General features: G+C 46.5%; 1 protein-coding gene across 1 annotated transcript in view; it reads right to left on the bottom strand.

Annotated features, from left to right (window-relative positions):
* The window catches only part of CYFIP2 (cytoplasmic FMR1 interacting protein 2), a 106826-nt gene that overhangs the window by 71112 nt on the left and 10550 nt on the right, over positions 1 to 25164 (bottom strand). Inside the window, exons 2-10 of the mRNA XM_079771342.1 lie at positions 20302 to 20441; positions 18475 to 18564; positions 12742 to 12819; positions 10896 to 10997; positions 6646 to 6827; positions 5026 to 5122; positions 3625 to 3753; positions 2426 to 2530; positions 172 to 263 (exon numbers count right to left, since the gene is read on the bottom strand). Coding sequence (XP_079627468.1) covers positions 172 to 263; positions 2426 to 2530; positions 3625 to 3753; positions 5026 to 5122; positions 6646 to 6827; positions 10896 to 10997; positions 12742 to 12819; positions 18475 to 18564; positions 20302 to 20418 — 992 coding nt within the window. The 5' untranslated portion in view covers positions 20419 to 20441. The remainder of the gene's footprint in view (positions 1 to 171; positions 264 to 2425; positions 2531 to 3624; positions 3754 to 5025; positions 5123 to 6645; positions 6828 to 10895; positions 10998 to 12741; positions 12820 to 18474; positions 18565 to 20301; positions 20442 to 25164) is intronic.

The raw sequence follows: 25164 nt of genomic DNA, 5'->3' as shown, positions 1-25164 counted from the left end.
CCAGCAGCAAAGGGTGGATACAAAAGGGCTCAGAGCACCCTCCACTGCTCCCCTCTGGAATCCACCTGCCCAGGGCTCTGGGGAGGGGGGAGGGGCTGAAGTGGCCCCTCGGGCCCCCTGCCCGGGCTGGGCGCCTCGCGGGAGCCGAGAGACATTACGGCAGGCACTCACTTGGACTTGTTCTCTTCATAGTGAGCACTGGTCTTAATGTATCTGGCCAGCTCTATCTGCATGTCGCCGAATAGGGGCACCACCTGCAGCTGCTGCAAAGGAAGCAAACACAGCGCGTGAGACGCCGAGGGGGGACCAGGTGGCTGCCTTCCACCAGGGGAGGCAGCCTCCCTCCGTGAGCCTCTGGGCTGAGCCCTCGCTCCTGCTTCCGATGATGCTTCCATGTGACCCTGGAGCAAAAGGAGCCCCAGCCAGCATACAGGTCCCCTGCCTCCAACCAACCGTATGATCCAGCAACTCAGCCCAGAGAGGCAGAGTGACTTGTCCAAGGTCACCCAGCAGGCAGACCGGGTGAAGAATGAGGACCAGATTGCCTGCCTCCCAGGGCAGGGTCCTTTCTGCTCTGATTTCCCTCGGATTGGATGATCCTGCTGCTTGGAACTCTGGACTAGGAGTGGGTGCCTGGATGCCACTGGCTAGGTGTAGTGTTTCTGAGGAACTCCAGTGTAAAGTAACTGAAATCATAACACCTAACACCAGAGGGCAGACAAGACCCATCTGAAAACCAGGACAAACGGAGGGGAGGCTGGCATTTACTGTCTGCTTCTGATGTCTGGGCACGTTGCCAACTACGTCAAAACCAGGGGTTTTTTAGGGCAGTGTAACTACTCTGTATGACACCAGAGTGTAGATACATGCCATTCTGCATTTGTCAAAACCCATAGAATGTACGATGTCAAGAGTGATCCCTAATGTAAACTGTGGATGTTGGGTGACAACGACGCGTCAATGTAGGTTCATCAGTTATAACAGATGCACCACTCCGGCGGGGGTATTGACAATGGAGGAGGCTGTGCATGAGTGGGGGAGGGAGGGAGAGGGTAGGCCAGGAGGTATAAGGGAATCTTTGTACTTTGTGCTCAATTTTGCTGTGAACCTAAAACTGCCCTTAAAAATTAAAGTCTTTTAAACAAAACAAAAAATAGTATCTCAAGCCATACAATAACCCTGTGAGGCCAGCACTACTCATTCCCATTTCAGGGATGGAGTAAAGGAAGCTCAGATAGCACGAGTGATTTTTTTTACAACGTCAAACCAGCCAGAAGTGAAGGAGCCAGGCCTATGAACCAGGGTGCCGACTCACCTATGCAATCCCAATGAGCCCTCAAGGGAACCCGATAACATGGGCCCCCTCAGTATTCACGGGAGGCTGGGAACTTAGTCTCAGAGGTTTCAAGACTTTCCAAAAGTCATCCAGCTCCTAAGTGGCAGAGTCAGACGAAAGCCCGGCCCGTCAGAGGCGATGCCGTTCTTCCCTCCACCCCTTGTCATCACCCTGAGGAAGGCTGAGGCCCACTTTGCACAGGCCCCCCGCGATGAGCCCTGCTTCCATTTGGGGCAGCCGCAGAGAAAGTGAGAGTTCCAGTCTCGCAAAGAAGCCAAGGCACAGAATGACCGCTGGCGACTTATTTCCCCTCAACCTCCAAGAGTTGGTGGGACTCAGGCCCAGCCTGGTGTCCCCCATGTCACACCTGCAAAGGGGGGTTCCGCTCTGAATGGTAAGCCTGGCTTTTCCAGGTCTGACCTCCAAAGCCTCCACCCCATGCCTGCAGTGCCCAACACGAGCATCAATCGACAACATGGAATTCGTCTCCAAAGTAGGAAATCCTTTTGCAAAAACCTCAACGGCTTAGCTTAACCGCAATGTTTTATTTTTAAAGATTTGGGGTGAGAAGTGTAATCTCTGGGGCACTGGAACAGACTGAGTGTCTGAGGGAAGCTCTGAGGCGTGCTGCCCAGGGGCAGGGCCAGCCAAGGTGGCCTCTGCTGGCCCAGGACAGAGGCTGTGATTTTGCAGCTGTCAGTCAGTTTAAAATGCAGTCTAATCCTTCTGCTCCTGTGAGGTCAGATTTATACTGGAAAATAAAGCAGTCGCTGTCTTCTGCTATGTACCTCTTTGTCTACATAGCAGGGGAGTTTGGGGAAAGGAAAAAGCAGTATGCATATTGGACCCAGCCAAACCCCAGCGGAACCCTCAGACTTGGCCAAGTGTGACTTGTAAGGGGCTGCCTTCTAGTGTAGATTCCTCTACTAAAGGCAGCTGGAGGCCCTGCCCTTCTGTCCTCCTCCTCCTCCTGGGGTCTTCAGAGCTACAACCCAACCAACAAGCCTCGCTGCTTGCTGGTTAATTTCACTTCTTTCCCCTGAGAGACAACCCCTTGGCCCCTGACCAGCCCCAGCCCCAGGTGCTGACCTTAAAGAATTTATCGATTTTACTGAGGTTGATTCTCTTCTTGGCATCCAGTTTGTAGATGTTACTGACATTTCCATCCATCAGGTAGAGACCAAAACCCATCACCTGGAGGGAGAAGGGGCAGAGCACAGAAGCCCATCACATCTGATGGAAAAGTTAAAAACAAAGAAATCTGACTGTACAGAGGAAGCCAGAGTGAACAAGTCACAACGCCACGCTGCCCTGCAAACTCCCTCCAGGTGCCACGGAAATGTACGGAAGGGCGTGTCAACAGGCCTGGGATGCTTAGACTAGCAAGAGTGACAAGGAGGAGAGGAGGAAAAAGCAAAGCCACCAGAGAGCTGTGAAAGGTGAGGTTCCGGGAAGGAAGAATCAAAGGGGCTATGCCGTGTGTAAAAAGAACGTGGAGGCTGCTCATGTCAGTGTGACAGTTGTCAGAGAGAAATTAGGAACGTCCTGAGCAGCTAACAATAAAGTAACTAAAAAAAGGAAGCTCATCCATACGATGGCATTAATATTCCAACACATTTAATGAAAAGGGATAAAGCTGACATAGGCATCATTTATGTACACCACATTTGTTGAAAATATATAAGCATAAAAAATGAGAAAGAAATACATTAAAATGCTAATAAAAGTGTTACCTCTGGATAGAAAGATTGTGAAAGATTAATATTTTTTTGTGCTTCTCTGTATGATTCAGATTTTTCTACAATGATCAATATTACTTGATAATTGAAAAATCAGACTTGTAAACTGATGGATCAAATGTGACGATTTTGGCAAAACAGAGCAAATGCTTGAAGACTTTGCCTTCCTTTTGAGTCGGTCACTTCTCCTCCTAGAAGTCTGACTCGACCAAGGGTATGTACACCAAGGCTGTGCTATAAGAGTGTTCAATGCAGTTTAGCAAACAAATATCCAACGAGAGGGGATTGGTTAACTAACAATATCTCCACAGAATAGCATACTTGGCAGCCACTAAAAATTACATTGCGGAAATATCCTTAATGTCTGGAAAGGTGTAGATGACATGTGAAAGGGGGGAAAACAGGTTACAAAACATTATGTGCAGTGAGATCTATGTCCATGTTTAAGTAAGAAAAAATATGTACCGTCTTTTAAAAAAATGATTTAAAGTAAGAAGGAGGTGAGAGGGCACGCCCAGGCCACGGGGTGCGTGGCCACAGCGGTCGTACCTTGAGGAGCATGTGCTTCTCGCTGGGGGTCAGATACATCTTGTTCTCGTAGTAATCCACGCAGATGTTGACAATGTCCGCCAGCAGCTCCTCGTAGCCTGGGATCACTTCCAGTTGCTGATGGAGACACTAAACAGCAGCGCCCCCCTCTGGTCAGCTCCTTTTCTGCTGCTGCACCCACATCCACACCATGTGGATGGACCCCCCCCCCCCCAACACTCTCTCTCACTCACACACACACACACACACACACACACACACACACACACTAGCTGACCACTAGGGGGAGGAAGCCTGCATCCTCTCAGTGTCCCCACAGTGGCTGGTCTGAGCTCCTGCACATCTCCCCTGGCAGGGAACTCACTCCCCTAGGGGCCCTCCATTTTATCCCCCGCCAGTTTTGATGGTTAGGAAGTATATTATTGGGCTGATTTGAAAAGCAGCTCAGCTTTATCGCAGAAGGCCTGTTAGTCTTCCCGGTTTGGTTTTGAGGCTGTGGACTTAGCCATGGCGTCTCCTCGGGTGATGGGGGATGGCCTAGGCCAGTGTAGGAGAGCTGGGCCAGCAGCAGTCTCCCTCCTGGCAGGACAGAGCAGTATAGAAAGAAATACAATTCCCAAGAGAAGGGTCTCACAACATGGGACGGCGTCCCAGGAAAGAAACCTAGAGCCTCTAAGTCGATAGCCTTTTGCAGTCAACAAGGAGTAGGGAGGGCCTAGCGAAGCCAGCAGCATCCCTGAGAGGGAGCTGAGTCTCCAAACCCTTCGAAGATGGAGGGCCCCATTCAGGCGGAGTCCTGCTGACATTCTTGCTGGTGCCTGTTTAGGCTGAAATGACGGATGAGCAAGACAGGTTACGTCAGACAGAGCGTGCGAGCCACAGCCCAGCGGGGGTGCCCTGGCCAAGCGGTGGCAGTAATAACAGCTCCATTTTCTTATGCCCTTGCCATCTGTCAGGCTCTGCATACGGAGGGCTTTTTATACAGTATCTCATGTATTTCTCACCACAGTCCTATCACATGGATTCTCATAACATTCTCAAAATCCCAGGCCCGTTTTACAGATGAGAAAACCGAGGCTTAGACCTTGCCCAAGGTCTCATGATGGATCAGTGAAGGGTCTAGGGTTAGAAAACAAGGCTGTTGAACTCCAGAACCCATGCTCTCAATCTGCACTACTTTGGGGCAGGATAGTGGCTTGAGAAGGTTTTCAGGGAACCAGACTTGGAGAGGGTGAAAGGACTGTCTGGGAAGGGAAACTTAATCCAAAGTCTAACTCCGGAGTAGGGCAGTGAGGGTGTTCGATCTGGACCCAGCTCCTCTGCTCACGGTCCACCCACCCTCCAGGCCCCTGCCTGCGTCCTGGGAAGACAGGCCCGGACTAACGTGGAGTTTGCCGTCACCTGGGTGATCCTGTTGTGGTTGGCCAGGAACATGGAGAGGTTCTGCGACTCCTGGATAGACTGGGGGTCTGCCATCTTCCTCAGGAACTGCGCCGCCCTGAAACACGGGGTCGCAGAGAGGAACGCTCAAGTGGCCAGCCTATAGCCAGCCTAACCAGGCCTCTCAGGCTCCGTCTCCCACCCGACCCGAGTGACACTGCCCCCGAGGTTAACCAGCTCTGACATCACAGGTGACTAAAGTCAATGGAGAGTATGTTTTGGAGTCGTATGGAGTTGTTTACACCCTTCTGATAAGGGTACCTGAGATTAAGAGGCAAGAAAGCACTGAAGCTCAAACTCCAAGTTGAAGGGCAGCCAGCATCCTACCAACCAGCTGTAGCGGTAAGACAGACTGAAATGAGCATCCCTGGCCCCGCAGTGACCTCCGGTGGACCTGCACAGTCCGCCACGGAGCAGAACCAGGGGCAGGGTGCTTTGTTTTTGTTCTGTATGGTGTTCTTTATTGGAAAATCTCTATGCTTCTAGAGCAAAGCATTGCATAGAACCCAGTCTATTTAACCTACTGGGATTGAGAGCGAAGGGATGGTGGGTGTGGGGAACACACGCGGGACGTGAAGGGAAAAACTGCGGCGGCCCAGACTTTTCCGGCCCAACCTGGAACCTTTGTGAAAGGTGCCACTTCTGAGTCAGGCTTGTGAGGGGCTCTGCCCGCTGGGCACCCCCAGGGTTCTGTCACAGCTTCCTCAGGAGGATAGCGTGTTGAGAATCAGTCTGTGGTCTGCTTTCACCAGTGACCTAGGAGCCCTGGGATGACGTGCTTCAAGGAGGAGGGGCCTTTCCTCAGACACAGAAAAGCCTTCCCAAGAGATGTGTCTAGACAACAGAGGAAATCTTTGTCCAAATGCTTTGGACTCACCCTCCCGCCCCCGCCCACTTTGGGGTGGCTGTACCTTAATTTCTAGAGAGGAACGAGCCCTTCCCCACTCTCTGTCCTTCTCTTGCGCTGACATTGATCCCCGGTCCAAGCAGAGTCCCCACCCACACAATGGCTGATGAGGAAACTGGCACACCACCAAGCTGGGACTTTTGCAAAATCATATGCAAAGAGGAGCATCCTTTTCTTCCTTTGAAGCTGGGGTGGCTATGCTGGCCCAAGGCGGGGGCGGGGGGGGGGGGGGTGTTAAAGCTGCCGGAGGCCACCCCAGGGCACTGCCTGCCTGAGAGTGAGCAGGGGCTCTTCAGTTCCGGGAGCCAACCCATCCCTCTTCCACAGAAGCAGTTCGAACTGGCTTTCTCATTCTTACAGGAATGACAGTGTGACCACTTCATGATGATCTCACTGGCCCTGCACTACAAGGAGCAAGAGAGGACGCTGCTGCTCCACAGATGGAGAAATGAGCATCTGATTCCATCTTGAGACAGAGAGCCCTGCCCAGAGCCAGTTCCCCCAGGACCCAGCCCTGCACCTTTCTCCTCAAACCACACAAACAGGTCCGGCCCAGCCGCTGTGTGCCTGGGGAGTGGCTCGTTTGGTTCTGGAGAAGGGGCCTGTTAGACAGGCTCCATCCTCTTCCTCCCCTTGGCAGGCTACCCAGGAAGTGGGGGGCAGGGGAGGCTGACCTCTTGTAGGCAGAGTGGTCGTTCTTGACGCTGCACTTCATGTTCTTCAGCTCGTCCAGGACCGCGAACATGTTGATGAACTTGCCCAGCGTCAGGAGGTAGGCCTCGGAGACAAAGTCCTTCCTCCGCTCGGCATGGCACAGCCGCTTCACCTCGCTGCAGAACCGCTCGATGGCCTTGCGCTGCAGGCAGGGTGGGGGCAGCAGGTAAGGACGGGCAGCGCGGGTGGGGGCGGCTCCCTGCGCTCTCAGGTGGGGAGCAGGGTCAAGGCTCCCCTGGGGCCCTGGTCAGAGTCTGGACATTTAGAGGTAAATCCGCCAAGAGGTCCTCCTCAGAGCAGTCCCTACATTCAAAGCTGACTTCTCAAAGGAACACACCGCCCAAGTGAGTTGACCCCACGCATTTATTCTCAGGCCTTTGCAGAGAAGCACCGTGTTATTCACTTTTGTATTCCAGCGCCTAGGATAGTGCCAGGCACCACTCGACAAGGGGGCAGAGATTCAGAGAAAGAGGTTCATTCATCCAATAAATAGTACTTATTGAGTATCTGCTATGCACGAGACACCATTCTAGGCACCGTGGCAAAGAAGGAATGAAAAACAAAACAAAACAAATCTCTACCCTACGGGGGCTTACATTTTAGTGAGGGAAGACAGACAACAAAACAAACTACCGTATTTTCCGGCGTATAAGATGACTTTTTAACTTTTTCTCAAAAGTTGGGGGTCGTCTTATACACCGGGTGTCATCTTATAGGGCGGGTATATCCCAAACTCTATATTTTAACTGGAAAAGTTGGGGGTCGTCTTAAACGCCCAGTCGTCTTATACGCCGGAAAATACGGTACTTCTGTACATTACAGTGTGATATGTGTTATGGAGAAAAATAAAGTGGGGAAAGGGGGTGGGAGGATGCTTGCCCAGAGCTGGGATGGATGGGGGTATAATGGGGTGATAGCAACAGGGAATGGGATTTCTTTTTGGGGTGATGAAGATGTTACAATTTGACCCTGGTAATGAACACACAACCCTGTGAATGTACTAAAAATCATTGAATTGTCCACTTTAAATGGATGAATTACATGGTATGTGAATTATTTCTCAATAAATCTGTTACCAAAAAAAGCAGCTGAATAACAACCCAACAACAAGGCTAAAGAGTAACCCAGAGAGAGAGCCAGAGGGAGGAAGCGGAATAAGAGGAGGAGAGGAGGGAGAAAAATGACTCCTTGTGTGTGCTCTCCCCTCCTCAGGCGGGATACCCACCCGTAATTCCTCGCCCGTGAAGACCAGACTGGCCACGCCTTCTCCTTCCAGAGCCTAAGTCCAAGAGCACTTTCGATGATGGTGGAAACGTCCTATGTCTACAACCCCTAATACGAGAACCACTCACCACATGGAGCTACTGAGCACTTGGTGGTTAGGGCAACGGAGGACCTGAATTTTACATTTTATTTAATTTTAATTAATGTAAATACCTACACGGGGCTAGTGTACGGAACAGCGTAGCTCCAGGTGATCCCAGGTCATCCTTTCTCGGTTTCTGTATAGTTTTTCTCTCTTGGACCTGCCTTTCTAAAGAGTCCATGAGGCTATTAACAGCAGCTTCCTATTAACAGCAGCTTCGATGTGTTAACCCTACTGTGTAACTAGGACTCTATGTGGCTCTTTACAATAGGCCTCTTTTATCCTTGCCACAAAACTGTGAAATAAGTATTATTTCTAAGGTGAGAAAACTGAAGGTGTCAGATATGCTAAGTCACTCACAGGCATAGTCACACTGTGGAGGAGCCTTGGTCTCCTGCCTCTGGAGCCAGTGTTCCTGCCCTGGGCTGCAAATATCCGCACCTTCCCAGACATCCCATCTCGCACCCAGCAGGCCATGCAGAGCTGAGTGTGGGGCTGAGCCTGGGGCTGAGCAGGGGTGGACATCCGCTAGGGCCTGGAAGTCTATTTACGAGTCTCAGCTCTCCGTGGAGCACGTGCAGGGCAGAGTGCGTGGCATGACCCCCGCCCTGGGGTACAGACTGGTCTTAAAGGGCTCAACCTGCATTCCTGAGCAGCTTCCAACCTGAGCATAATAATCAACCTGTTTGCCTTATTTTTCCTTGGTTATTTGTTTAACCAGCTGCCTTTTTTTTTTTTTTTTTAATTTAACTAGCTTGCCCTCATGAAAGCCCTTGGCTGTCTTTTTCCTCTTTTCTTCCTTTAAAGATCACTCTTCCTGGCTTCCCAACTAGTCTTCCTGCTACCACTCCTGTCCCCTCCTGCCCCTCACATCTGTGCTGCCCCCACCTCCCTTCCATTTCCCACCAAGCAGCCAGATGTTGTAAACCCACCAATCAGATCGTGTCACTAGGGAAAACTCACAGGAGAGAACCTTGATACCCAAGGACTAAAGGTGGAGACAACATAGAGACTGGTAGGAGGGGCAGAGGAGCAAAAGGGCTGGCCGGGCACCCACAGATGGCAACTGAACTGAAGTCCTAGAGAGATATCTCAGCAGCGGGGGCGGGGGGGGGGGGGGGGGGCGGCGCACTGAGAACTCTGGGATCTAATCCCAAAGCTGGGCTCCCCAAGCAGAGAGCACCAAACTGAGGAGGGTACCCACATAACATCTAGCTGTGAGAAGCAGTGGGGTGCTGTCTGCCAGGTGGAGCTAACCACCTTGTGCTCTGGCAGAGGGAGGGTGAAGTGGACTGGAGCTGTGAGAGCAGAACCCAGGACTGGGGACTCGGGGGATAGAGCTCAGAAGGCAGACACCCCAAGTTTCCTGGGCTGAGTCATTCCCTCACACAGTGGAGGACATCTTTCCCACATAGACATCTGCCTTGCCTGGGGGAAAGACAGTGGACACACCCTATTGGAAAACACCTTGCCCTGAGGCCACTTAAGAGATTAAAAGTAACAATTAGCCTCCAGGTAGAAGCAACTATCCACTCTGTTGAAAAAAACTCTTGCCAAACCTGAGGATGACTGCCTGGGGGCAATTCAAGCTGGAATCCTATTAGTCTATAGACAGAGGAGGTGTCTGGGGGCTTTGAGTCTTTGCCTCATCCAATTAGCCAGAAACAGCCTTTAAAACTGTCCTGCACTAGAGATTGAGAGGTATAGATCTACCTAAAACATAGTCACAAACCCAAACAGACAACCAAAATGAGGAAACAAACAACCCCCAAATGAAAGAACTAGCAAATTCTCCAGAAGAAGAGATAAATGAAGCAGAGATACGAAATTTATCTGAAACAGAGTTCAGAGTAATGATGTTAAAAATGCTCAACACTATGAAAAAAGATATAGTAACTATGAAAAAAGAACAGTCGGAGATAAAGAATGACATAACACAAATAAAGAACACATTGGAAGGAATACACAGCAGATTAGGGGAAGCTGAAGATCGAATCAGTGAATTAGAAGACAGAGTTGAAAATATCACTCAATTAGAGAACCAAAAAGAAAAAAACAATGAAAAAACAGGAGGTCAGCTTAAGGGAGCTGTGGGACAATGTAAAACACAACAATATTAAAAGAGTAGGTGTACCAGAAGAGGCACAAAGGGAGAAAGAAATAGGGAAGGTGTTTGAAGAAATAATGGCAGATCGTGTCACTAGAAACCTCCAGTGGTTTCTGTGGTGATTTAATAAAATCTGCACATTGTTTTCACATCCCACTTCATAGCCTGCAGTTCCCTGTGTGAGCGGGTCCCTGGCTACTGCTCCAGCCTCACCTTTTATCCCTCCCTCTCCCACCCTGGAGCCTCCCTGGTTTCCTTCTGTTTCTTAAACACATCCAGCCCCTTCGGGCTTCAGGGGCTTTGCCTTCACAGTTCCTTCTGCCTGAAACCCTCATCCTTGGACCATCACACACCAGCCCTTCTCATCACACAGGCCTCAATTCACATGCCACCTCCTGAGAGGCTGTCCCTAAAGCTGCACCCACGTCGCAGACACCCTGCAGCCCAGGGATTTTTAAAATGTTATTTATTCACGGCACGTATTATGCCCTGAGAATTATTGTTTGTTGTTTATTGTCAGTCTCTCCTCCTGCCCAGTCTCTCATCCTGTGCTCACTAGGATGGAAATTTCAGAGAGGGAGGGAACTGTCCGTCTTGCTCACCCAGGGTGTGTGTCAGGGGCACCCAAAGAGTATTGACTGAATGAATAAGCATCATGGCACAAAAACCCAGACCCGTGTGTGTAGAAGGGCGGGGGCCTTCTCTAGTCTCCTGATCCAGATTCACTGACCCCTCACCTGGAAGTACATGAACTTCATGAGCTTGGTGACCTCTGGCTCCAGCACCTCCACCGTCTTCTCATATATCTCCACGCGGTTGGGCTGCTCGTTGCATTTCACCTGTGGACAGAGGGGTCTCAGACATCCTGATCCGCCCAGGCAGCCCTGGGTCACGCCTGTTGACTTATTAATGGACCCCTTTTCACTCTCGAATGCACCTCGTCCAGGATGATAAATGACAAGGACACCCTGGTGAGAGGAGGCTGGGGTAGCCCTGTTTAATGGGTCTGACTGGGGGCGACACTGCTCCCCAGACACTGGCTGCAGGTAAGAAACCAGCTGGTCCCAAGAACAGAACTGTCCATCCCTTCAGTCTTTCTGTACTGTGACCAGTCACTGTACACACATCCACGTTTATCTGTAAGGTCTTTCTCCTTCAGCCTTTCCTCACTCTGACCCCAGAGGGGCCCCGCCAGATTCCCAGCAGAGAACAATGTTCCATCCACTGCTCTGGATGCACCTGGGGCAGAGCCCCCCCGGCCACACTCAGGCCCACCAAGAAACCCATGTGCTCTGCCCAATGGTTTTCAACCCATCACAACCACATGGTGGGTGTTTTCACAGCACGCACACCCGGGACTGCTAACAGAGCAGCCGAAACTGACGAGTGAGAGAAGGGTAAGTTCAAGGTCATTCTTCACACGGTTGTTTAGAGATTCTTAAAATAGGAGCAACAAGTTCAATGTCCAGGTGATTGAAAGGATAAAATATGATACACTCAATTCAATATCATTATGTAACAAGGAATGAGACAGATCTATGTCACCTGACATGGACAGACTGCCACCATAAACTGACAGATAAAAACTGTGATGGGACAGGAAGTGTCACTTAGTCCCATTTTTGTTTAACAAAACAGTGTGTGTGTGTTTGTTCATATATGTTACAGGCATAGAAAATCCAAAAGGGTGCAAACCAAACTGTTAGTAAGTAGTTACCCTGGGGAACTAAGATTAAAGGAAGGGTGAGGAACTGTTCCTCTTTTACACATCTGTGCCTCATGGATTTTATTAAAATGGAACTCATGAAATTCAATTATAATGCTGGTTGACACATACACATATTATCCGTATGTGTCAACATGAAAAAATGTCATTGATAAAGAATAAAATGTAGCCCAGCTGGCATGGCTCAGTGGTTGAGCGTCGATTTACGAACCAGAAAAGGTCATGGTTTGATTCCCGGTCAAGGCATATGCCCAGGGTCTGGGCCCCAGTGGGGGGTGTGCCGAAGGCAGCTGATCAATGATTCTCCCTCACCTTTGATGTTTCTATCTCTCTCTCCCTCTCCCTTCCTCTCTGAAATCAATAAAAATATATGTTTAAAAAAAATACTAGTAAAGTGTAAAAAAATCAAGTGGCAGAACTACATAAGTAAAAAGCAACATACGCTTTGTAAATAATTATTTACAAAATAATAATCATAGAAATATTCAGGATAACAGCAAGAAAGATCCAGAGGAACAGGCAGCAACACGTGTCCATAGCGATCATGCTCGGTTGGGAGGTGGGTTTGGGTGGTGGGGGTGAGAAGGTGGGGATGTCTTGCTTTTTACTTTAAACCTTTCTGCAATGGTTTGGTGTTGTACAGTTAGCATACACTGTTTTCCAAATAAAGTATATTGAACAACTTTTTAAAAGTTGGCATCAGTTTTATGGGAAACTCTCCGAAGGTTTTCAGCGTGCCCCCTTGGATTAGCTTTGCTCCCTGCCACCTGGAGAAGCTCAGCTCCCTGAACGGGGTAAGGTGGAGGGTGGCGGCGCCCCCTGGCGGCAGGAGAGCCCCCAGGGAAGGACAGTCTCACCTGGGGGATGGCCCGGGAACAGCTGCGCCAGGTGTACAGCATGACCGCATACTCGTGTCCTTCCTCCAGCATTTCATTCTGAAAAGCAAAACACGCTCACCAGGGAGAAACCGCCCTGGTGCAACAGGCTTCTCATCAGCCCCCAACACCTCGCTGCTCAGTGAGGTCTGTGCACCAGCAGCATCCCCATCCCCTGGCTGGCTCGTTAGGAATGCAGAGCCTCAGGCCGCTGCCTGGCTGACAGAATCAGAATCTGCATTCAGGAACATTCCCAGGGGACACACCCTCCCAGGTGCAACATAAGTTTGAGAAGCAGTGGCCTCAGGTATTCTCATCAGACACCAAGGACTCTGTAAGCAGGCTGCAATTTTCAAAGATGATGGCCACCTCATAAAGAAGACAACAGATCCAGTATTTGTTCCAACAGCAAAAGTTGTCCCAGATATACTGAGCAAGAAAATAATCAAGTAGCAAAACAGTATGCAGAGCAGATAAGCTATAAAAAAGCTAAACGAAGAGTAGTAATTAGGAATGTATATTATGGTATACTGAGAGCGATTTTGGTGGAATATGACTAGCAGGCTCTCTGTGGGGCACTCACTTTTCCTATCACATAGGACCATAATGTTTGCACTTTTTTTAGAAGAGCTTATGTGACTATTTCACAAGCAGAAAAATTATTAATATCAATTCTTTAAAAATAAAGCAGAGCAGATAGCGAAACCAACAACAGCACAAAAAATAAAACTGAAAAATACAGTGATGATGCACCACACCTAGTAAGTGCTACCATGGAAAGAGCCCTGAACTCAGGGTCCAAATATCTGGGCTCAAATCTTAGTTTCATCACTCTTCGGCCATTTGGCCTTCAGGAAATCACTGAACCTAAGAGTCTCCATTTAGTGATGACCACAATAACAACCTCAGAAAGTTTTATGAGAACTAAATGGAACACACACACACACACACACACACACACACACACACACACACACTACATAATCTGTAAAGGGAGTGAAGAGTATTACGAGGAAAAAGAACAGTCTGGCAGTTTCTCAAAAAGTTAAACACAGGGTAACAGTCTAACCCAGCAATTTCACTCCTAGGGAAATGCCCCTGGGTCTACACAGAAACTTGCATACTTGTTCACAGCAGTATTATTCTAATAACCAAAAGTGGACGCAACCCAAAAAGTCCAACAACTGATGAATGGAGGACTAAAATGCGGTACAGCCAGAGAATGGAATAGTATGCACCTATAAAAGGAATAAAGTGCAGATACATTATACTAGTACAACATGGATGAATTTTGAGAACATGATGCTATGTGAGAGAAGCCAGACACAAAAGGCCACATATTGTAGAATCCATTTAGATGAAATGTTCAGAATCGACAAATTCATAGAAACGAAAAGTAGGTTAGTGTTTGCCAGGGAATGGGAAGAGAGAGGAATTGGGAGTGTCTACTAACAGTTTTTTGTTTGTTTTGTTTTGTTTTGTTTTGTTTTTGTGGTAATGGAAATTAGATAGTGGTGATGGTGAATATATTAACATGGTGAATATATTAAAAAACACTGAACTGTTCACTTTAAAGGGTGAATTTTATGTTCTATGAACGATATCTCAAAAACACAGTAAAAAAGAGTATTACTAGACCATGTTTTCTATAAATGTTTGTATTGATACAAAAATGAACCCTTACTGATTTATTTTTTTTTTACTCCACATATCATGTCTATTTCATAATACCTTTCTACTACAAGGTCAGATTTAATTTAGAGCTCATTACTTTTTATGGTTTTGTTTTCAACAGCAAATGCCACCGACAACTCCACACTTTCAATCAGCACTTCGAAAATCAGGAACATGTTGCCCTTGAGACGACAGAGAACCAAGGTGAAGCGTGTAGGTCTCTTGCCGCTGTTGTTGCTTCAGAACACACGTCAAAAAAGGGAAGTGACAGCAACATAAGGAACATGTGTCCATCTGTTAGCAACAAACTGGCCCCTGGTAGGTGTGAGTATTCCAACTCACTCACCCAAAGAAGGTTTGAGCCCTGAGGGGTCCCAGGCTCTGCGCTCCATGCTGGCACTAGGGCAGTGAACAGGATGAGGTGGACTCTGATCTATGGCCAGGGCAGGTGACCATCAACCAGGTTTGTTGTATAACGAAGCCTGCAATATAGAGGTCAGAATGGCATGGTGGAAGGCGCCCCTGGTGGGGCCATGGAAAGCTTGATTTCTGGTTCTGGCTCTGTTGGGCCCACCTTTTACCTTGAAAAATGTCACGGTTTTCTCATTGGAGGTAAAGAGCTGGTCTCAATCACTGTCTCACCCCTGGCTGCACATTAGTCACCTGGGGAACTTGGAAGACTCCTGATGCCCAGGCCACGACCTTCTAAAATAAATTATTATCCCTGGGGAGGGAACCCAGGCATCAGCATTTTTAAATGCCCTCCAGGTGAACCCAACGGGCAGTCAGGTTGGCAGCTGCAGGACTAAGGATCTCTAAGGTCCTTTACTTTTATAATATTCTTAAAGTCCATGACTTAAACCCAATGTGAGTTCAGCTCAAGTTTCAGGACTGGTAGTGACAGACTGTCTCTCTCAGCACTTACTCAGCCCCTGTCTCACCTCCAGCAAAGATCCCTGACTGTTCCATGTAGCTGGTCAATTACATGGTTTATATACTTTCTCTCACTCCTCTTTCTTCTGGCTCTCCCGCCATTTGAGAGATTTACCAAGTGCAGGCAGGAGAAATACAAGAAGGTGAGCATCTAATGAAGACATTTTGCTGTTGATAAGGTACTCTAGAGAAAGAGAGTTAGCAAGTTACAAGGTAGAAATTGTTGAGTGAAGTGAGGTTTGGGCATTACTCACGAATGTCAATGGTACACCCTATTCTTGACCCATCTAAGACCATATCAACACTATCCCCGTGTCGGCAGAATAACAGCCCCACAAAGATGCCTGAATCCTGATCCACAGAACCGTGAATACAATCCTCTACACAGAAAAAGGGCCTTTGCAGATGTAATTAAGTTAGAAACCTTGAAATGGGGAGGGAGGCTGTCCTGGATTATCTGGTGGACCCAAGGTAAGGAAGGATAAGGGTCCCAATAAGTGAAAGAGGGAGGCAGGCGAGTCAGAGACGGGATGGAGGGTGGAAGCAGAGACTGGAGTGATCGAACTGCTGGCTGGCAGAGAGGGTGAGCCGAGGAAGGTGGGTGGCCTGTAAAGGTGGGGAAAGCCAGGAAACGGAGTCGCCTCCACAGCCCTGCCAACACCTTGACTTTAAGGTCCTGTAAGACCCTGGCTGGACTTCTGACAGAAAGAACTGTAAGCAAATAAACTTGTGTTTTTTTTAGGTCACTAAGTTTGTGACAATCTGCTACAGCAGAAATAGAAAACACAATCCCCCTCTAAACCAGCCCCTCCTTCTGACTGGCCTATTGGTGCCCCTGACCTGGTATTTATACAGTCAACTGTTAAGCCAGGTGGAGTTAACCTCCAGTGTCTCTCCTATCCACTTCCTTAGCCAGCCGTCATGCCATCACCCTCACTCAGCCTTTAATACCTCCAATGTAGATAACCTTATCTCAACCAGTGTATTCGCCTCACAGCTCATTCTACACATAACGAACAAATGGAACTTAACTCCCCAGCAGAGGTCTGTTCACATTTCCCCCATGGATAAACATTTTCTATTGCTTTTGACTTTTATTAAATGAATTAAAGCCCTCTATGATGGGTGAATTGTGTCCCTCCAAAATTCATATGTTGACGTCCTAACCCCCAATCCCCTAGAACGGGACTGTATTTGGTGACAGGGCCTTTAAAGAAGTGATTAAGTTAAAATGAGGCCTTCATGGTGGGCCCTAATCCAATCTGACTGGTGTTCTTTTAATGAGAGGAAATCTGGACACACAGAGACACCATATGTGTGTGTACCCACAGAAGAAAGGCAATGTGAGGACACAGTGAGAAGGTGGCGGTATGCAAGCCAAGGAGAGAGGCCTCAGGAGAAACAACCCTGCTGACATCTTGGTATTGGACTTTTAGCCTCTGGAAGTGTGAGGCATCCAGTCTGTAGCATATCACAGACCCTTATCTAGTTTTCCATAAATATCAGAGAATTTCTTTATATGTACCTTACAGACCAAACCTAGGCAGCCTTGAAAATTTTTGCCTCTGGCCTGACCAGTGTGGCTCAGTAGTTGACCCATGAACCACAAGATCAAGGTTCAATTCCCCATCAGGGCACATGCCCAGGCTGTGGGCTTGATCCCCAGTGTGGAGTGTGCAGGAAGCAGCCAAACAATGATTCTCTCTCATCATTGATGTTTCTATCTCTCTCCCTCTCTGAAATAAATTTAAAAATGTTTTTAAAAAAGAAAAGAAAGTCCTGGATTCCAGATACAACCCCATGATTTACTAGCGGGATCATGAGCAACTTGCTATTAACTTCTCTAGGCCTCTGTTTTCTTATCCCTAAAATGGGTATAATGACCTCTTTGCAAGTCACAGGGCTGTTATAAGGTTCCATGATATCATGTATGAACATATCTTATACATTTTAAAGTAATATATATATATTACTTTATAACTATATATATATATATATATATATAACTATATATATATATATATATATATATATATATATATATATATATATAGTTATAATGCAATTTGTATATTTACATATTTTATACATAGGTCTATATAATACAAGGCCCTATTCAAAGCCACTTCCTTCATCAAGCTCTCCCCAACACCCTCAAGGCCCCTTCAAAAACAAAGAACTTTGTACTTTTACCATGCCATTTACCTTTAATTTTGTGCATTTTTATTGATCTGCAAAGAGTAGTCTAGAGCAGACAGACTTTATCAGTGGTAGGACCCCATGTACTAGTAATGTACTTAACTTTTCTGGGCATCAGTTTTTGCATCCATGAAATGGGTATTGTAACAGAACCTACCTCACAGTGCAGTGAGTTGAGGACTGGGACAATGCATTTAAAATATCTACACAGAAAGTGTTTGATAAATGGTAAACTTGTCTATTTCCACTTGACTCATTGAGAATCCCCGTTTGTCCTTGTATCCCCCTCCCCAGCATTTAGCACAGTCTCTGCAGGCCCCAGGTGCACACTATTTATTAAATAAATGGGTGGGGTATGGTAAGACCAGGTTTTAGAGTATAGCTGATATAGAGAGAAAGGTCCAGAGAGCTGCAGGCATGACCTGTGAACGAGGAATCTGAATTCCTCAAATTTCAGTGCTGCTTGAGAATAAAATCCATGAAAGACCCAGAGGGAAGGAGCGATTCCTCACAGATGGGTCAGACAGCTGGCCCCGCGTGTGAACAATTTAGGCCACCAGCTTCCTCAAGTCAACAACATGTGATTCCCAAAGCCACCGTCCCTTTATGAGAAACCTTTTGTTTTGCTCAAGAGTATAAAGTATCTCTAAAGTATAAAGCAAAGCAGGATCTAACCACATGTTAACCCAAAGGCTATAGGCGCTCAGGGAAGAGTAAGGATAATGTTGGGCCCTAAAGGTGAGCAGGATTTGCAAAGCTGGAAGACACGGGGCACAGGATGGCCCTGGGCATTGAGAGGGGCGGGGCAGGCGTGAGAACGGGCTTAAGGAGATGGGTCTGCCTGAGGCTGGGGGTCCTGGAATAGCTGCCCACAGCCCCTCCCGCCCTGGCAGGGTCCCAGAGACTCACCATGCTGGAGTGGACCGTAGCCTGTTCGATGTACCTTGCAATGCCTGTGACAAATGCATTCCTGTCCTCGAAGTTTGTGTCAAAGTTAGCCTGTGGGAATTGGAGGACAGGAACATTTGGTTATTGAAAAACAGGTCCAAGGTGGCTGGGTGCCCAGGGAACACACTGCTGCCAACAAATGCCACCAGTTCTCTGTAGAAAGCTATGTCCACATCACCCTCTCATCCCCGCCCCCACCTCCCCCCACCAAATCCCACTCGGCCACACTGGACTGGAGCTGCCTACTGACAGGACCCACATCCGCTTCCCATCAGGGTCATTCCACTGGGCCCTGGGAATAAATGCTTACTGACACTCTACACACCTAACAGCTGTTGAGAAGTTAGGATGCACACTGCTTTTATCCAGCAGCTGCAAAAACACTCACCTGAGGGTGCAGATACATATGTAAAGGGTAATAACTGCAGCATTTTTTGTGATAGAGAAAACTGGAAATCATTCAAATGTCTATTAACCATGAAAGGCTAAATAGATCATAGTATATCCATACTATGGACTTACATGTACTAGATGGTGGTTAAAAATAATGTGGCAGCACTGTAGTATTGTCAGGGAAAAATATCCATAATAAATTTTAAGCTAAAAAAAGACAAATGATACAGCAATATATGTAGTATGATTCCCTTGTTATATTAAAAATGTATGCATATATATATGGTAAAAATGTGTGTGTGTGTATATATATATATATATATATATATATATATATATATATGTTTTAAAATGTTTATTTGTTATACTTTCTTGTATTGCTTATAATAAAAAAGATATTGTCCAGCCAACGTGGCTCAGTGGTTGAATGTGATCTAGGAACCAGGAGGACATGGTTCGATTCCTGGTCAGGACACAAGCCCAAGTTGTAGGCTTGATCCCCAGTAGGGGTGTGCAGGAGGCAGCCGATCAATGATTCTCTCTTATCATTGATGTTTCTATTTTTCTCTCCCTCTCCCTTCCTCTCTGAAATCAATAAAAATATTTTTTAAAGATATTCATATAATTAAAATTTCAATCTGGGTTAGAAAATGTGAATAAACAAAGTTTATGAGTTGAAACTTCAGGCATGTGCTTCATAAATCTAATCACTGAATGAAATTAAAAATATATTATGCATTATATTTAGTCTCATTTAGCAGCCCAAGAACTTTCAAAAGGTCAAATACAGCAAAGAACTTCAAATTAACTTATTTTGTTCTTAGCATGGCATACTCGCCCTGCACACCCAGACCAGGGGCTATTTGCAAGGCAGAATCCAGCTGCACGATGCCCTTCCCCCACACCCTGGTGGATCACGGTTTTGTCATCTGATCATGGTTTAGCACAAGCTCACCCGTCTTGGGCGAAAGCAAACAACTGTGACGGGCTTCCCTGAGCCATTAGCTGCTGTGAGGAGTTGAAGAGCTCTTCTCACATACATGAAGGAAAAGTAATTACCCAGGCAGGCTCTAGGGGTTTCTAAATTGCAATATTTAATTCATGAGGTCAGAGCTGCCAACGCCTTGGTTGGTGCTGCAGCAAGAACAGCCGGGAAGGTATTTGGGGTCAGAGCAGATCAACAAGCCTTCCCTGGGGAGGAGGAACAGCTCTGGTGTACATTTACTAGCTAATCTATTCCTTACATTCAGCTCCACCAGGGCACCAGGGACTCCATCAGCTCCCGACCTTTCACCTTCTAGATGCAGAGCCCCCCCTTCCCTCTGCCTTCAGGGCAAACCCTCTTAGGGGACCCCCAGGGTCCCTGAGCCCCCAGAGCCCTCGGAGAGAATTGACCTGGTACATGATGGAGGAAGGCGGAGGCTCGATGCATGGCTGCTGGTCGGGGAGCGGCAGCTCTTCCAGCAGGTCCACGTTGGACAGGGCATCTTCCAGGGTGACGTGGGTGGTCATGGCTGCAGCTTCCGTGCTCCGCACTGAGGGGAAGGGAGGGAAGCACCGTGAAGAATTTCAGGGGCCTCCAAACGCTTCTCTCAATCTCACCCTGTCCCGACGCCCTCCAGAGAATGAAGGAAGTTAACATGCACGAAGGCCACACTTTCTATGTCTTCACAAGGTGCCCTTAACCTGCAGCTGATATTTGAGGATCTCTTCATGGTTTACAAGCACTTCTACGTCTATGATCTCGGCTGAGCCGCATCACATTCCTCTGTGACCAGCATGGTATCATATCCACAGGGCTGATTGATGAAGAAGCAAGGCTCCGAGAGGTTATGTGACACCCACACAACCACAGTGACCCAGGGCAAAGGACTTCAAATAACGCCTGAGGCTAGGACACAGGCCCCGGTCAGCCCCCAGCTTTTGTTCTTTATGAGAAAGTGTATCACTTCCACGCTTAAATTATTGCGCAGCACCAAAGCCCATGATTGCAATAGCCACGAGCATCCACTTGAAACCAGAGGCTGGGTCTTACAAGCTAATTCAACTGGGACTAAAGAATTCAGACTCCAGCAATATTAACCTTATTTGCACAAGTGAAGAGCCGTCCACTGGCCTGGGTATGTTTCGTGAGCCCCACCAAACCAATCAGCCCTGAATGAACATTTCTGTGTCTGGGATGCTGGCAGTGCAGTGGCTTCAGTGAGGATTTCCAGGCAGCCAGCATAGTTACCCAATTCAGCAAAGAGAATCCACATTTCTTTTTCAAACAGAAGTGAAATGTTGATAAAAAACTGGTCATGACTTAGACCATCAGGTTCTCCCAAACGTGATCTCCTAGCAGTCACATTCACTGATCACAGTGCAGTAAAATCAGAACTCAATAATGCAAATAACAGCCAAAAGCACCCCACACCTATGGAAATGCATAAAAACACACTTCAAGGTAACTTACAACTAAAGAGGAACTCAAATAGAAGTTATAGAATATTTGGAACTGAAAGAGAGCATAAATAAATGTCTTAAATGCATTTAATAGAAAATAGGAAAGTGGAACTAAATGAAGTGAATTTTCCTCAACCCAAAGCAATGAGAACGTAAGGATTGAGATAATACAAAAGCAGACATACTAGTAAGTGAAGCAAAGAACAAAGCAAACTAACACACAAATAGTAGACTACGTGAACAAAAATCTAAAAACTGTTTTACTAGAAGATTAATAATAAGCTAGCCCTTTAGCACATTTGAATAAGGAAGCAAAGAGAAGGCCCACTCTGCTGTCACAGAAGCCCTCCCACCCATCCCTTCCCACCCCAATCACAGGGAGGTGGGAGATGTGCTTAAGGGCAGGAGTTCTAGGAAATGGGGAAAAGGGGACCAAGGACCTGAGAACTGGGTCCAGGGGCTGAAAACAGCTGGAGTGTCCTCAAGGGCTTGCTGCCCCTAAACTACTGTGGCCATTAGGCCTGTGGTTGGGAGGGCAGATGGGGCTGAGCAGCTAACTATGACTCACACTTCACCAGAGTTCTCCCCACACACCGCCCTCACTCCTGTCATGCACTCTGGCAAGAGCCAAGGCCACATTTAATGAGGACACAGAGAGCTAAGAAGTGGTTTTCCCCTCTGCCTTCTACAGGCATCTGGCCTCATCTCGTGGTTTCAGGCCCTTCCCACACCTATGCTTCTTCCTCTTCTCTCCTCTCTCTCCTGAATTCTAAGTGTGACATTCAGTTCCACAGCAAAACCATTTGCCAATCCACAAAAAAAGATGGCCTTCTTTCTTGCATTAATATTAAGTCCATTTTTCAGGAGGGGTTAATGATTTTATGGGGCAAGCTACAAAGCCCTGATGACACTATTCATTAATTCAAATAATAATAACATTAATAAAACTAAACATTTTTTAGTCCTTGCTCTGTGTCAGACACTCTGCCAAATACTTGACTATTTTAACCTTGCATCAACCCTACAAAGGTAGGTACTATGATTATCCCCATTTTACAGGGGAGCAAACAGAAACTCAGAATTTAAGTAATTGCACAAGGTCAAGTGCTGGCAAGTGGTGGAGCAGTAGTTGGAACCCAGGTTTGTCCTATAAAAAAAAGGCCTAGAAGCAGCTAACTATCTAGTACTAATGGGGTTGTGTCAAAGGCACCCAGTAGCCAAGCTGAGGCAGCTTCCATTGGCCAAAGACAGGGCAATATGAGCACCACCTAGCATAACTCAGTGGACTTGAAACAACATCAAATATGTCTTAATCCATGAGATCATAAAGACACTTAATAAAAACTTGGATTTTATCACTTTATTCCTATTGGAGGATGCCTGTGAACCAATTTTTATGTTGAAAATCAACAAATGAAAGGAAAGAAGCAAACACTTAACCAGTTTTTCCTATACAAACCATACCACTTGAAAACCAAATTGCAGAAGACAGAGATGTTTTTCTCTATAATGTTCTTTCTCTTTTTATTTCCAGAAACAGTGACATAATTAAAATATTCCTATTTTTCCAGCCCCTAATAAACGAATGAATATAGGCGCTGACCATCAACTGTTACGAAGGAATCTGACATTATGCACCTTCTGATGGAAAAACACACCATCGCTTTATGAAGAATGCTGGAGCCAAGACAAAAACTTGAATTTCATCAAGACTTTGATACCAACTGACAGGAAACACAGAAGACAGAAGAACACATTAAAATATACCACAGTGATGTAATCAGTAAAATATAACCTATGGGAAACTCCGCTAGACAAACGACTCAGTGACTTGGACAAATATTGCAAGAAAAAAAAGAGATGGAGGGGGAAGCTATAGACGATAAGACCATATCTGGATCCTATTACAAACAAAGCATCATCAAAATAAAATTATCACATTTGTAAGAAAATTGGAAAATTTAACACTGACTCAGATATTTGATAATATCAAGGAAATAGTGCTAGTTTTTAGATGTGATAATAATATTGAGATTATGTTTTAAAAGCATTATCTTCTAGAAATACCTACTAAAATATAAATAAAAGGGTACAGGTATTTGCTTCCAAATGATAGTACATGAGGAAGAGTAGATACTAGATGGAACAAAATCGGCCGTTCGGTACTAGTTGTCAATGCTGTGAGATGCTGACGTAGGAATTTATTATATTTTTGTCCAATTTCATCAATGTTGAAATTTCCCATAAGGTCCCCTAGCTCAGTGTATGCACTCCCAGTTTGAATCTGTCTGCCCTTACTCCTACTTGCCATGACCTTTCCCCTCTCCTTTCTCCTATAATCTGGGTTTCTTCTGGGCTTTGCAGACATCAAAATACCTATTGACCAGAATAATCCTTAAGGTTTCCTGCTTCACAATAATAACCCTGCACTTCCCTTGAAGAGAATCATAAGTGAACAGCCTACTGAGCCAGTAAGTTAGGAGTCTTTATTTCGTTAATGCAACCTCTCTTTTCTCCTCGTAAATACAGCTTCTCTAATGGATTTCTCTGTGTGTCTGTAGATCACTCACTGCCTAAGGGAGAAGGAAATCAGATGTTTTTAACTCAAGTGCTGAAAGTCACTGCCAACTCCACATCAATCAGAAAGAAAAAGCGTACTGGAAATGTTAACAGAGGTATATATGGAAATGAAGTTTATTTTCTGGCCCGCGTGCCCTGCCTGTTATGCAACCTTCCAAATGAGAGGCATTCTTTATATTCGACCTATGAACACATGGCCGTTTTGTCATTTTGGAAGAGAAATTAATAAAATGTTTAAAAATGAACAGTGTTCTGGGAGCATCATTTGCCAGACGCAGCTTGCCACCTCTCGCTGTGGGGTGTCCACGGCATATTTAAGTTCAGTGTCTTCACAACAAACTCAAACGCAGGGGCCTGGAGTCACCAGACAAATAACAACACTGGGCTTGCAGTCAGTGTGCTTCTGAGAAGGGCTTCAGGCCCCTACCATCACCCATGGCATATTACTTAACCTGAGCCTCAGTTTCCTTATCTGTAAAAGGGCGCTAATTAATAACAGCCACTGCCCTCAGTGATTTAGTCTTAGAATTATATAACATAAATGGCATGTGGAATGCTTAGTCCAGTAGCAGGAACAGAGTAAGCACTCGGGAAATGTTAGCTGGTCAGGTGGCCTCTTTTTAATCGAGTGAATGGATGAATTAAATTAAACACTGCAGCAATTCTTCCACAAAAAAAAAAGAAGGCATTATTATTATCAGACCTTTATATTTTTATCTCAATTCTACAGATCTTTCCGTTTGACTTCCTCAATCACAACTACCCTGCAGGTTTAAGAAAGTGCAGGTGCTATTTTTGCTGTTTTGCTGTTGTCACTGAGAAGTGAAAACTCCCATTCAAGGTCACATGGGCAGCCAAGTGGCTGAACTGGGCAGAAAGCAGATATCTTGACTCTCAGTTCTCTGCCCTTGCTTTTAGACCACACCTACCTTTGTACCTTTCTGAAAGGTACCAAGCCCTTACTTTTCCCCCCTCCAGATTGGCTGCCTTTTCCTTCCGCAAGAAGAACAAGACTCTCACAAGCTAGAAAGATTAGGTAACTTTGCCCTTTGGGTTTCATGAACATCAAGAGGCCAGGAAATAGTTCCCCTGTCTGTAACTCTCTCCAGCCAGAAAGCAACTAAAATAAATAAATAAAACAAATTTAAAGATAGATGTACATTGCCCGGCCGGTGTGGCTCATGGTTGAGCACTGACCTGTGAACCAGGAGGTCAAGGTTTGATTCCTGGTCA

This window comes from Cnephaeus nilssonii (assembly GCF_951640355.1).
Source record: "Cnephaeus nilssonii genome assembly, chromosome: 5".
Taxonomy (NCBI): domain Eukaryota; kingdom Metazoa; phylum Chordata; class Mammalia; order Chiroptera; family Vespertilionidae; genus Cnephaeus; species Cnephaeus nilssonii.
This window is presented reverse-complemented; position numbering and strand designations above follow the sequence as displayed.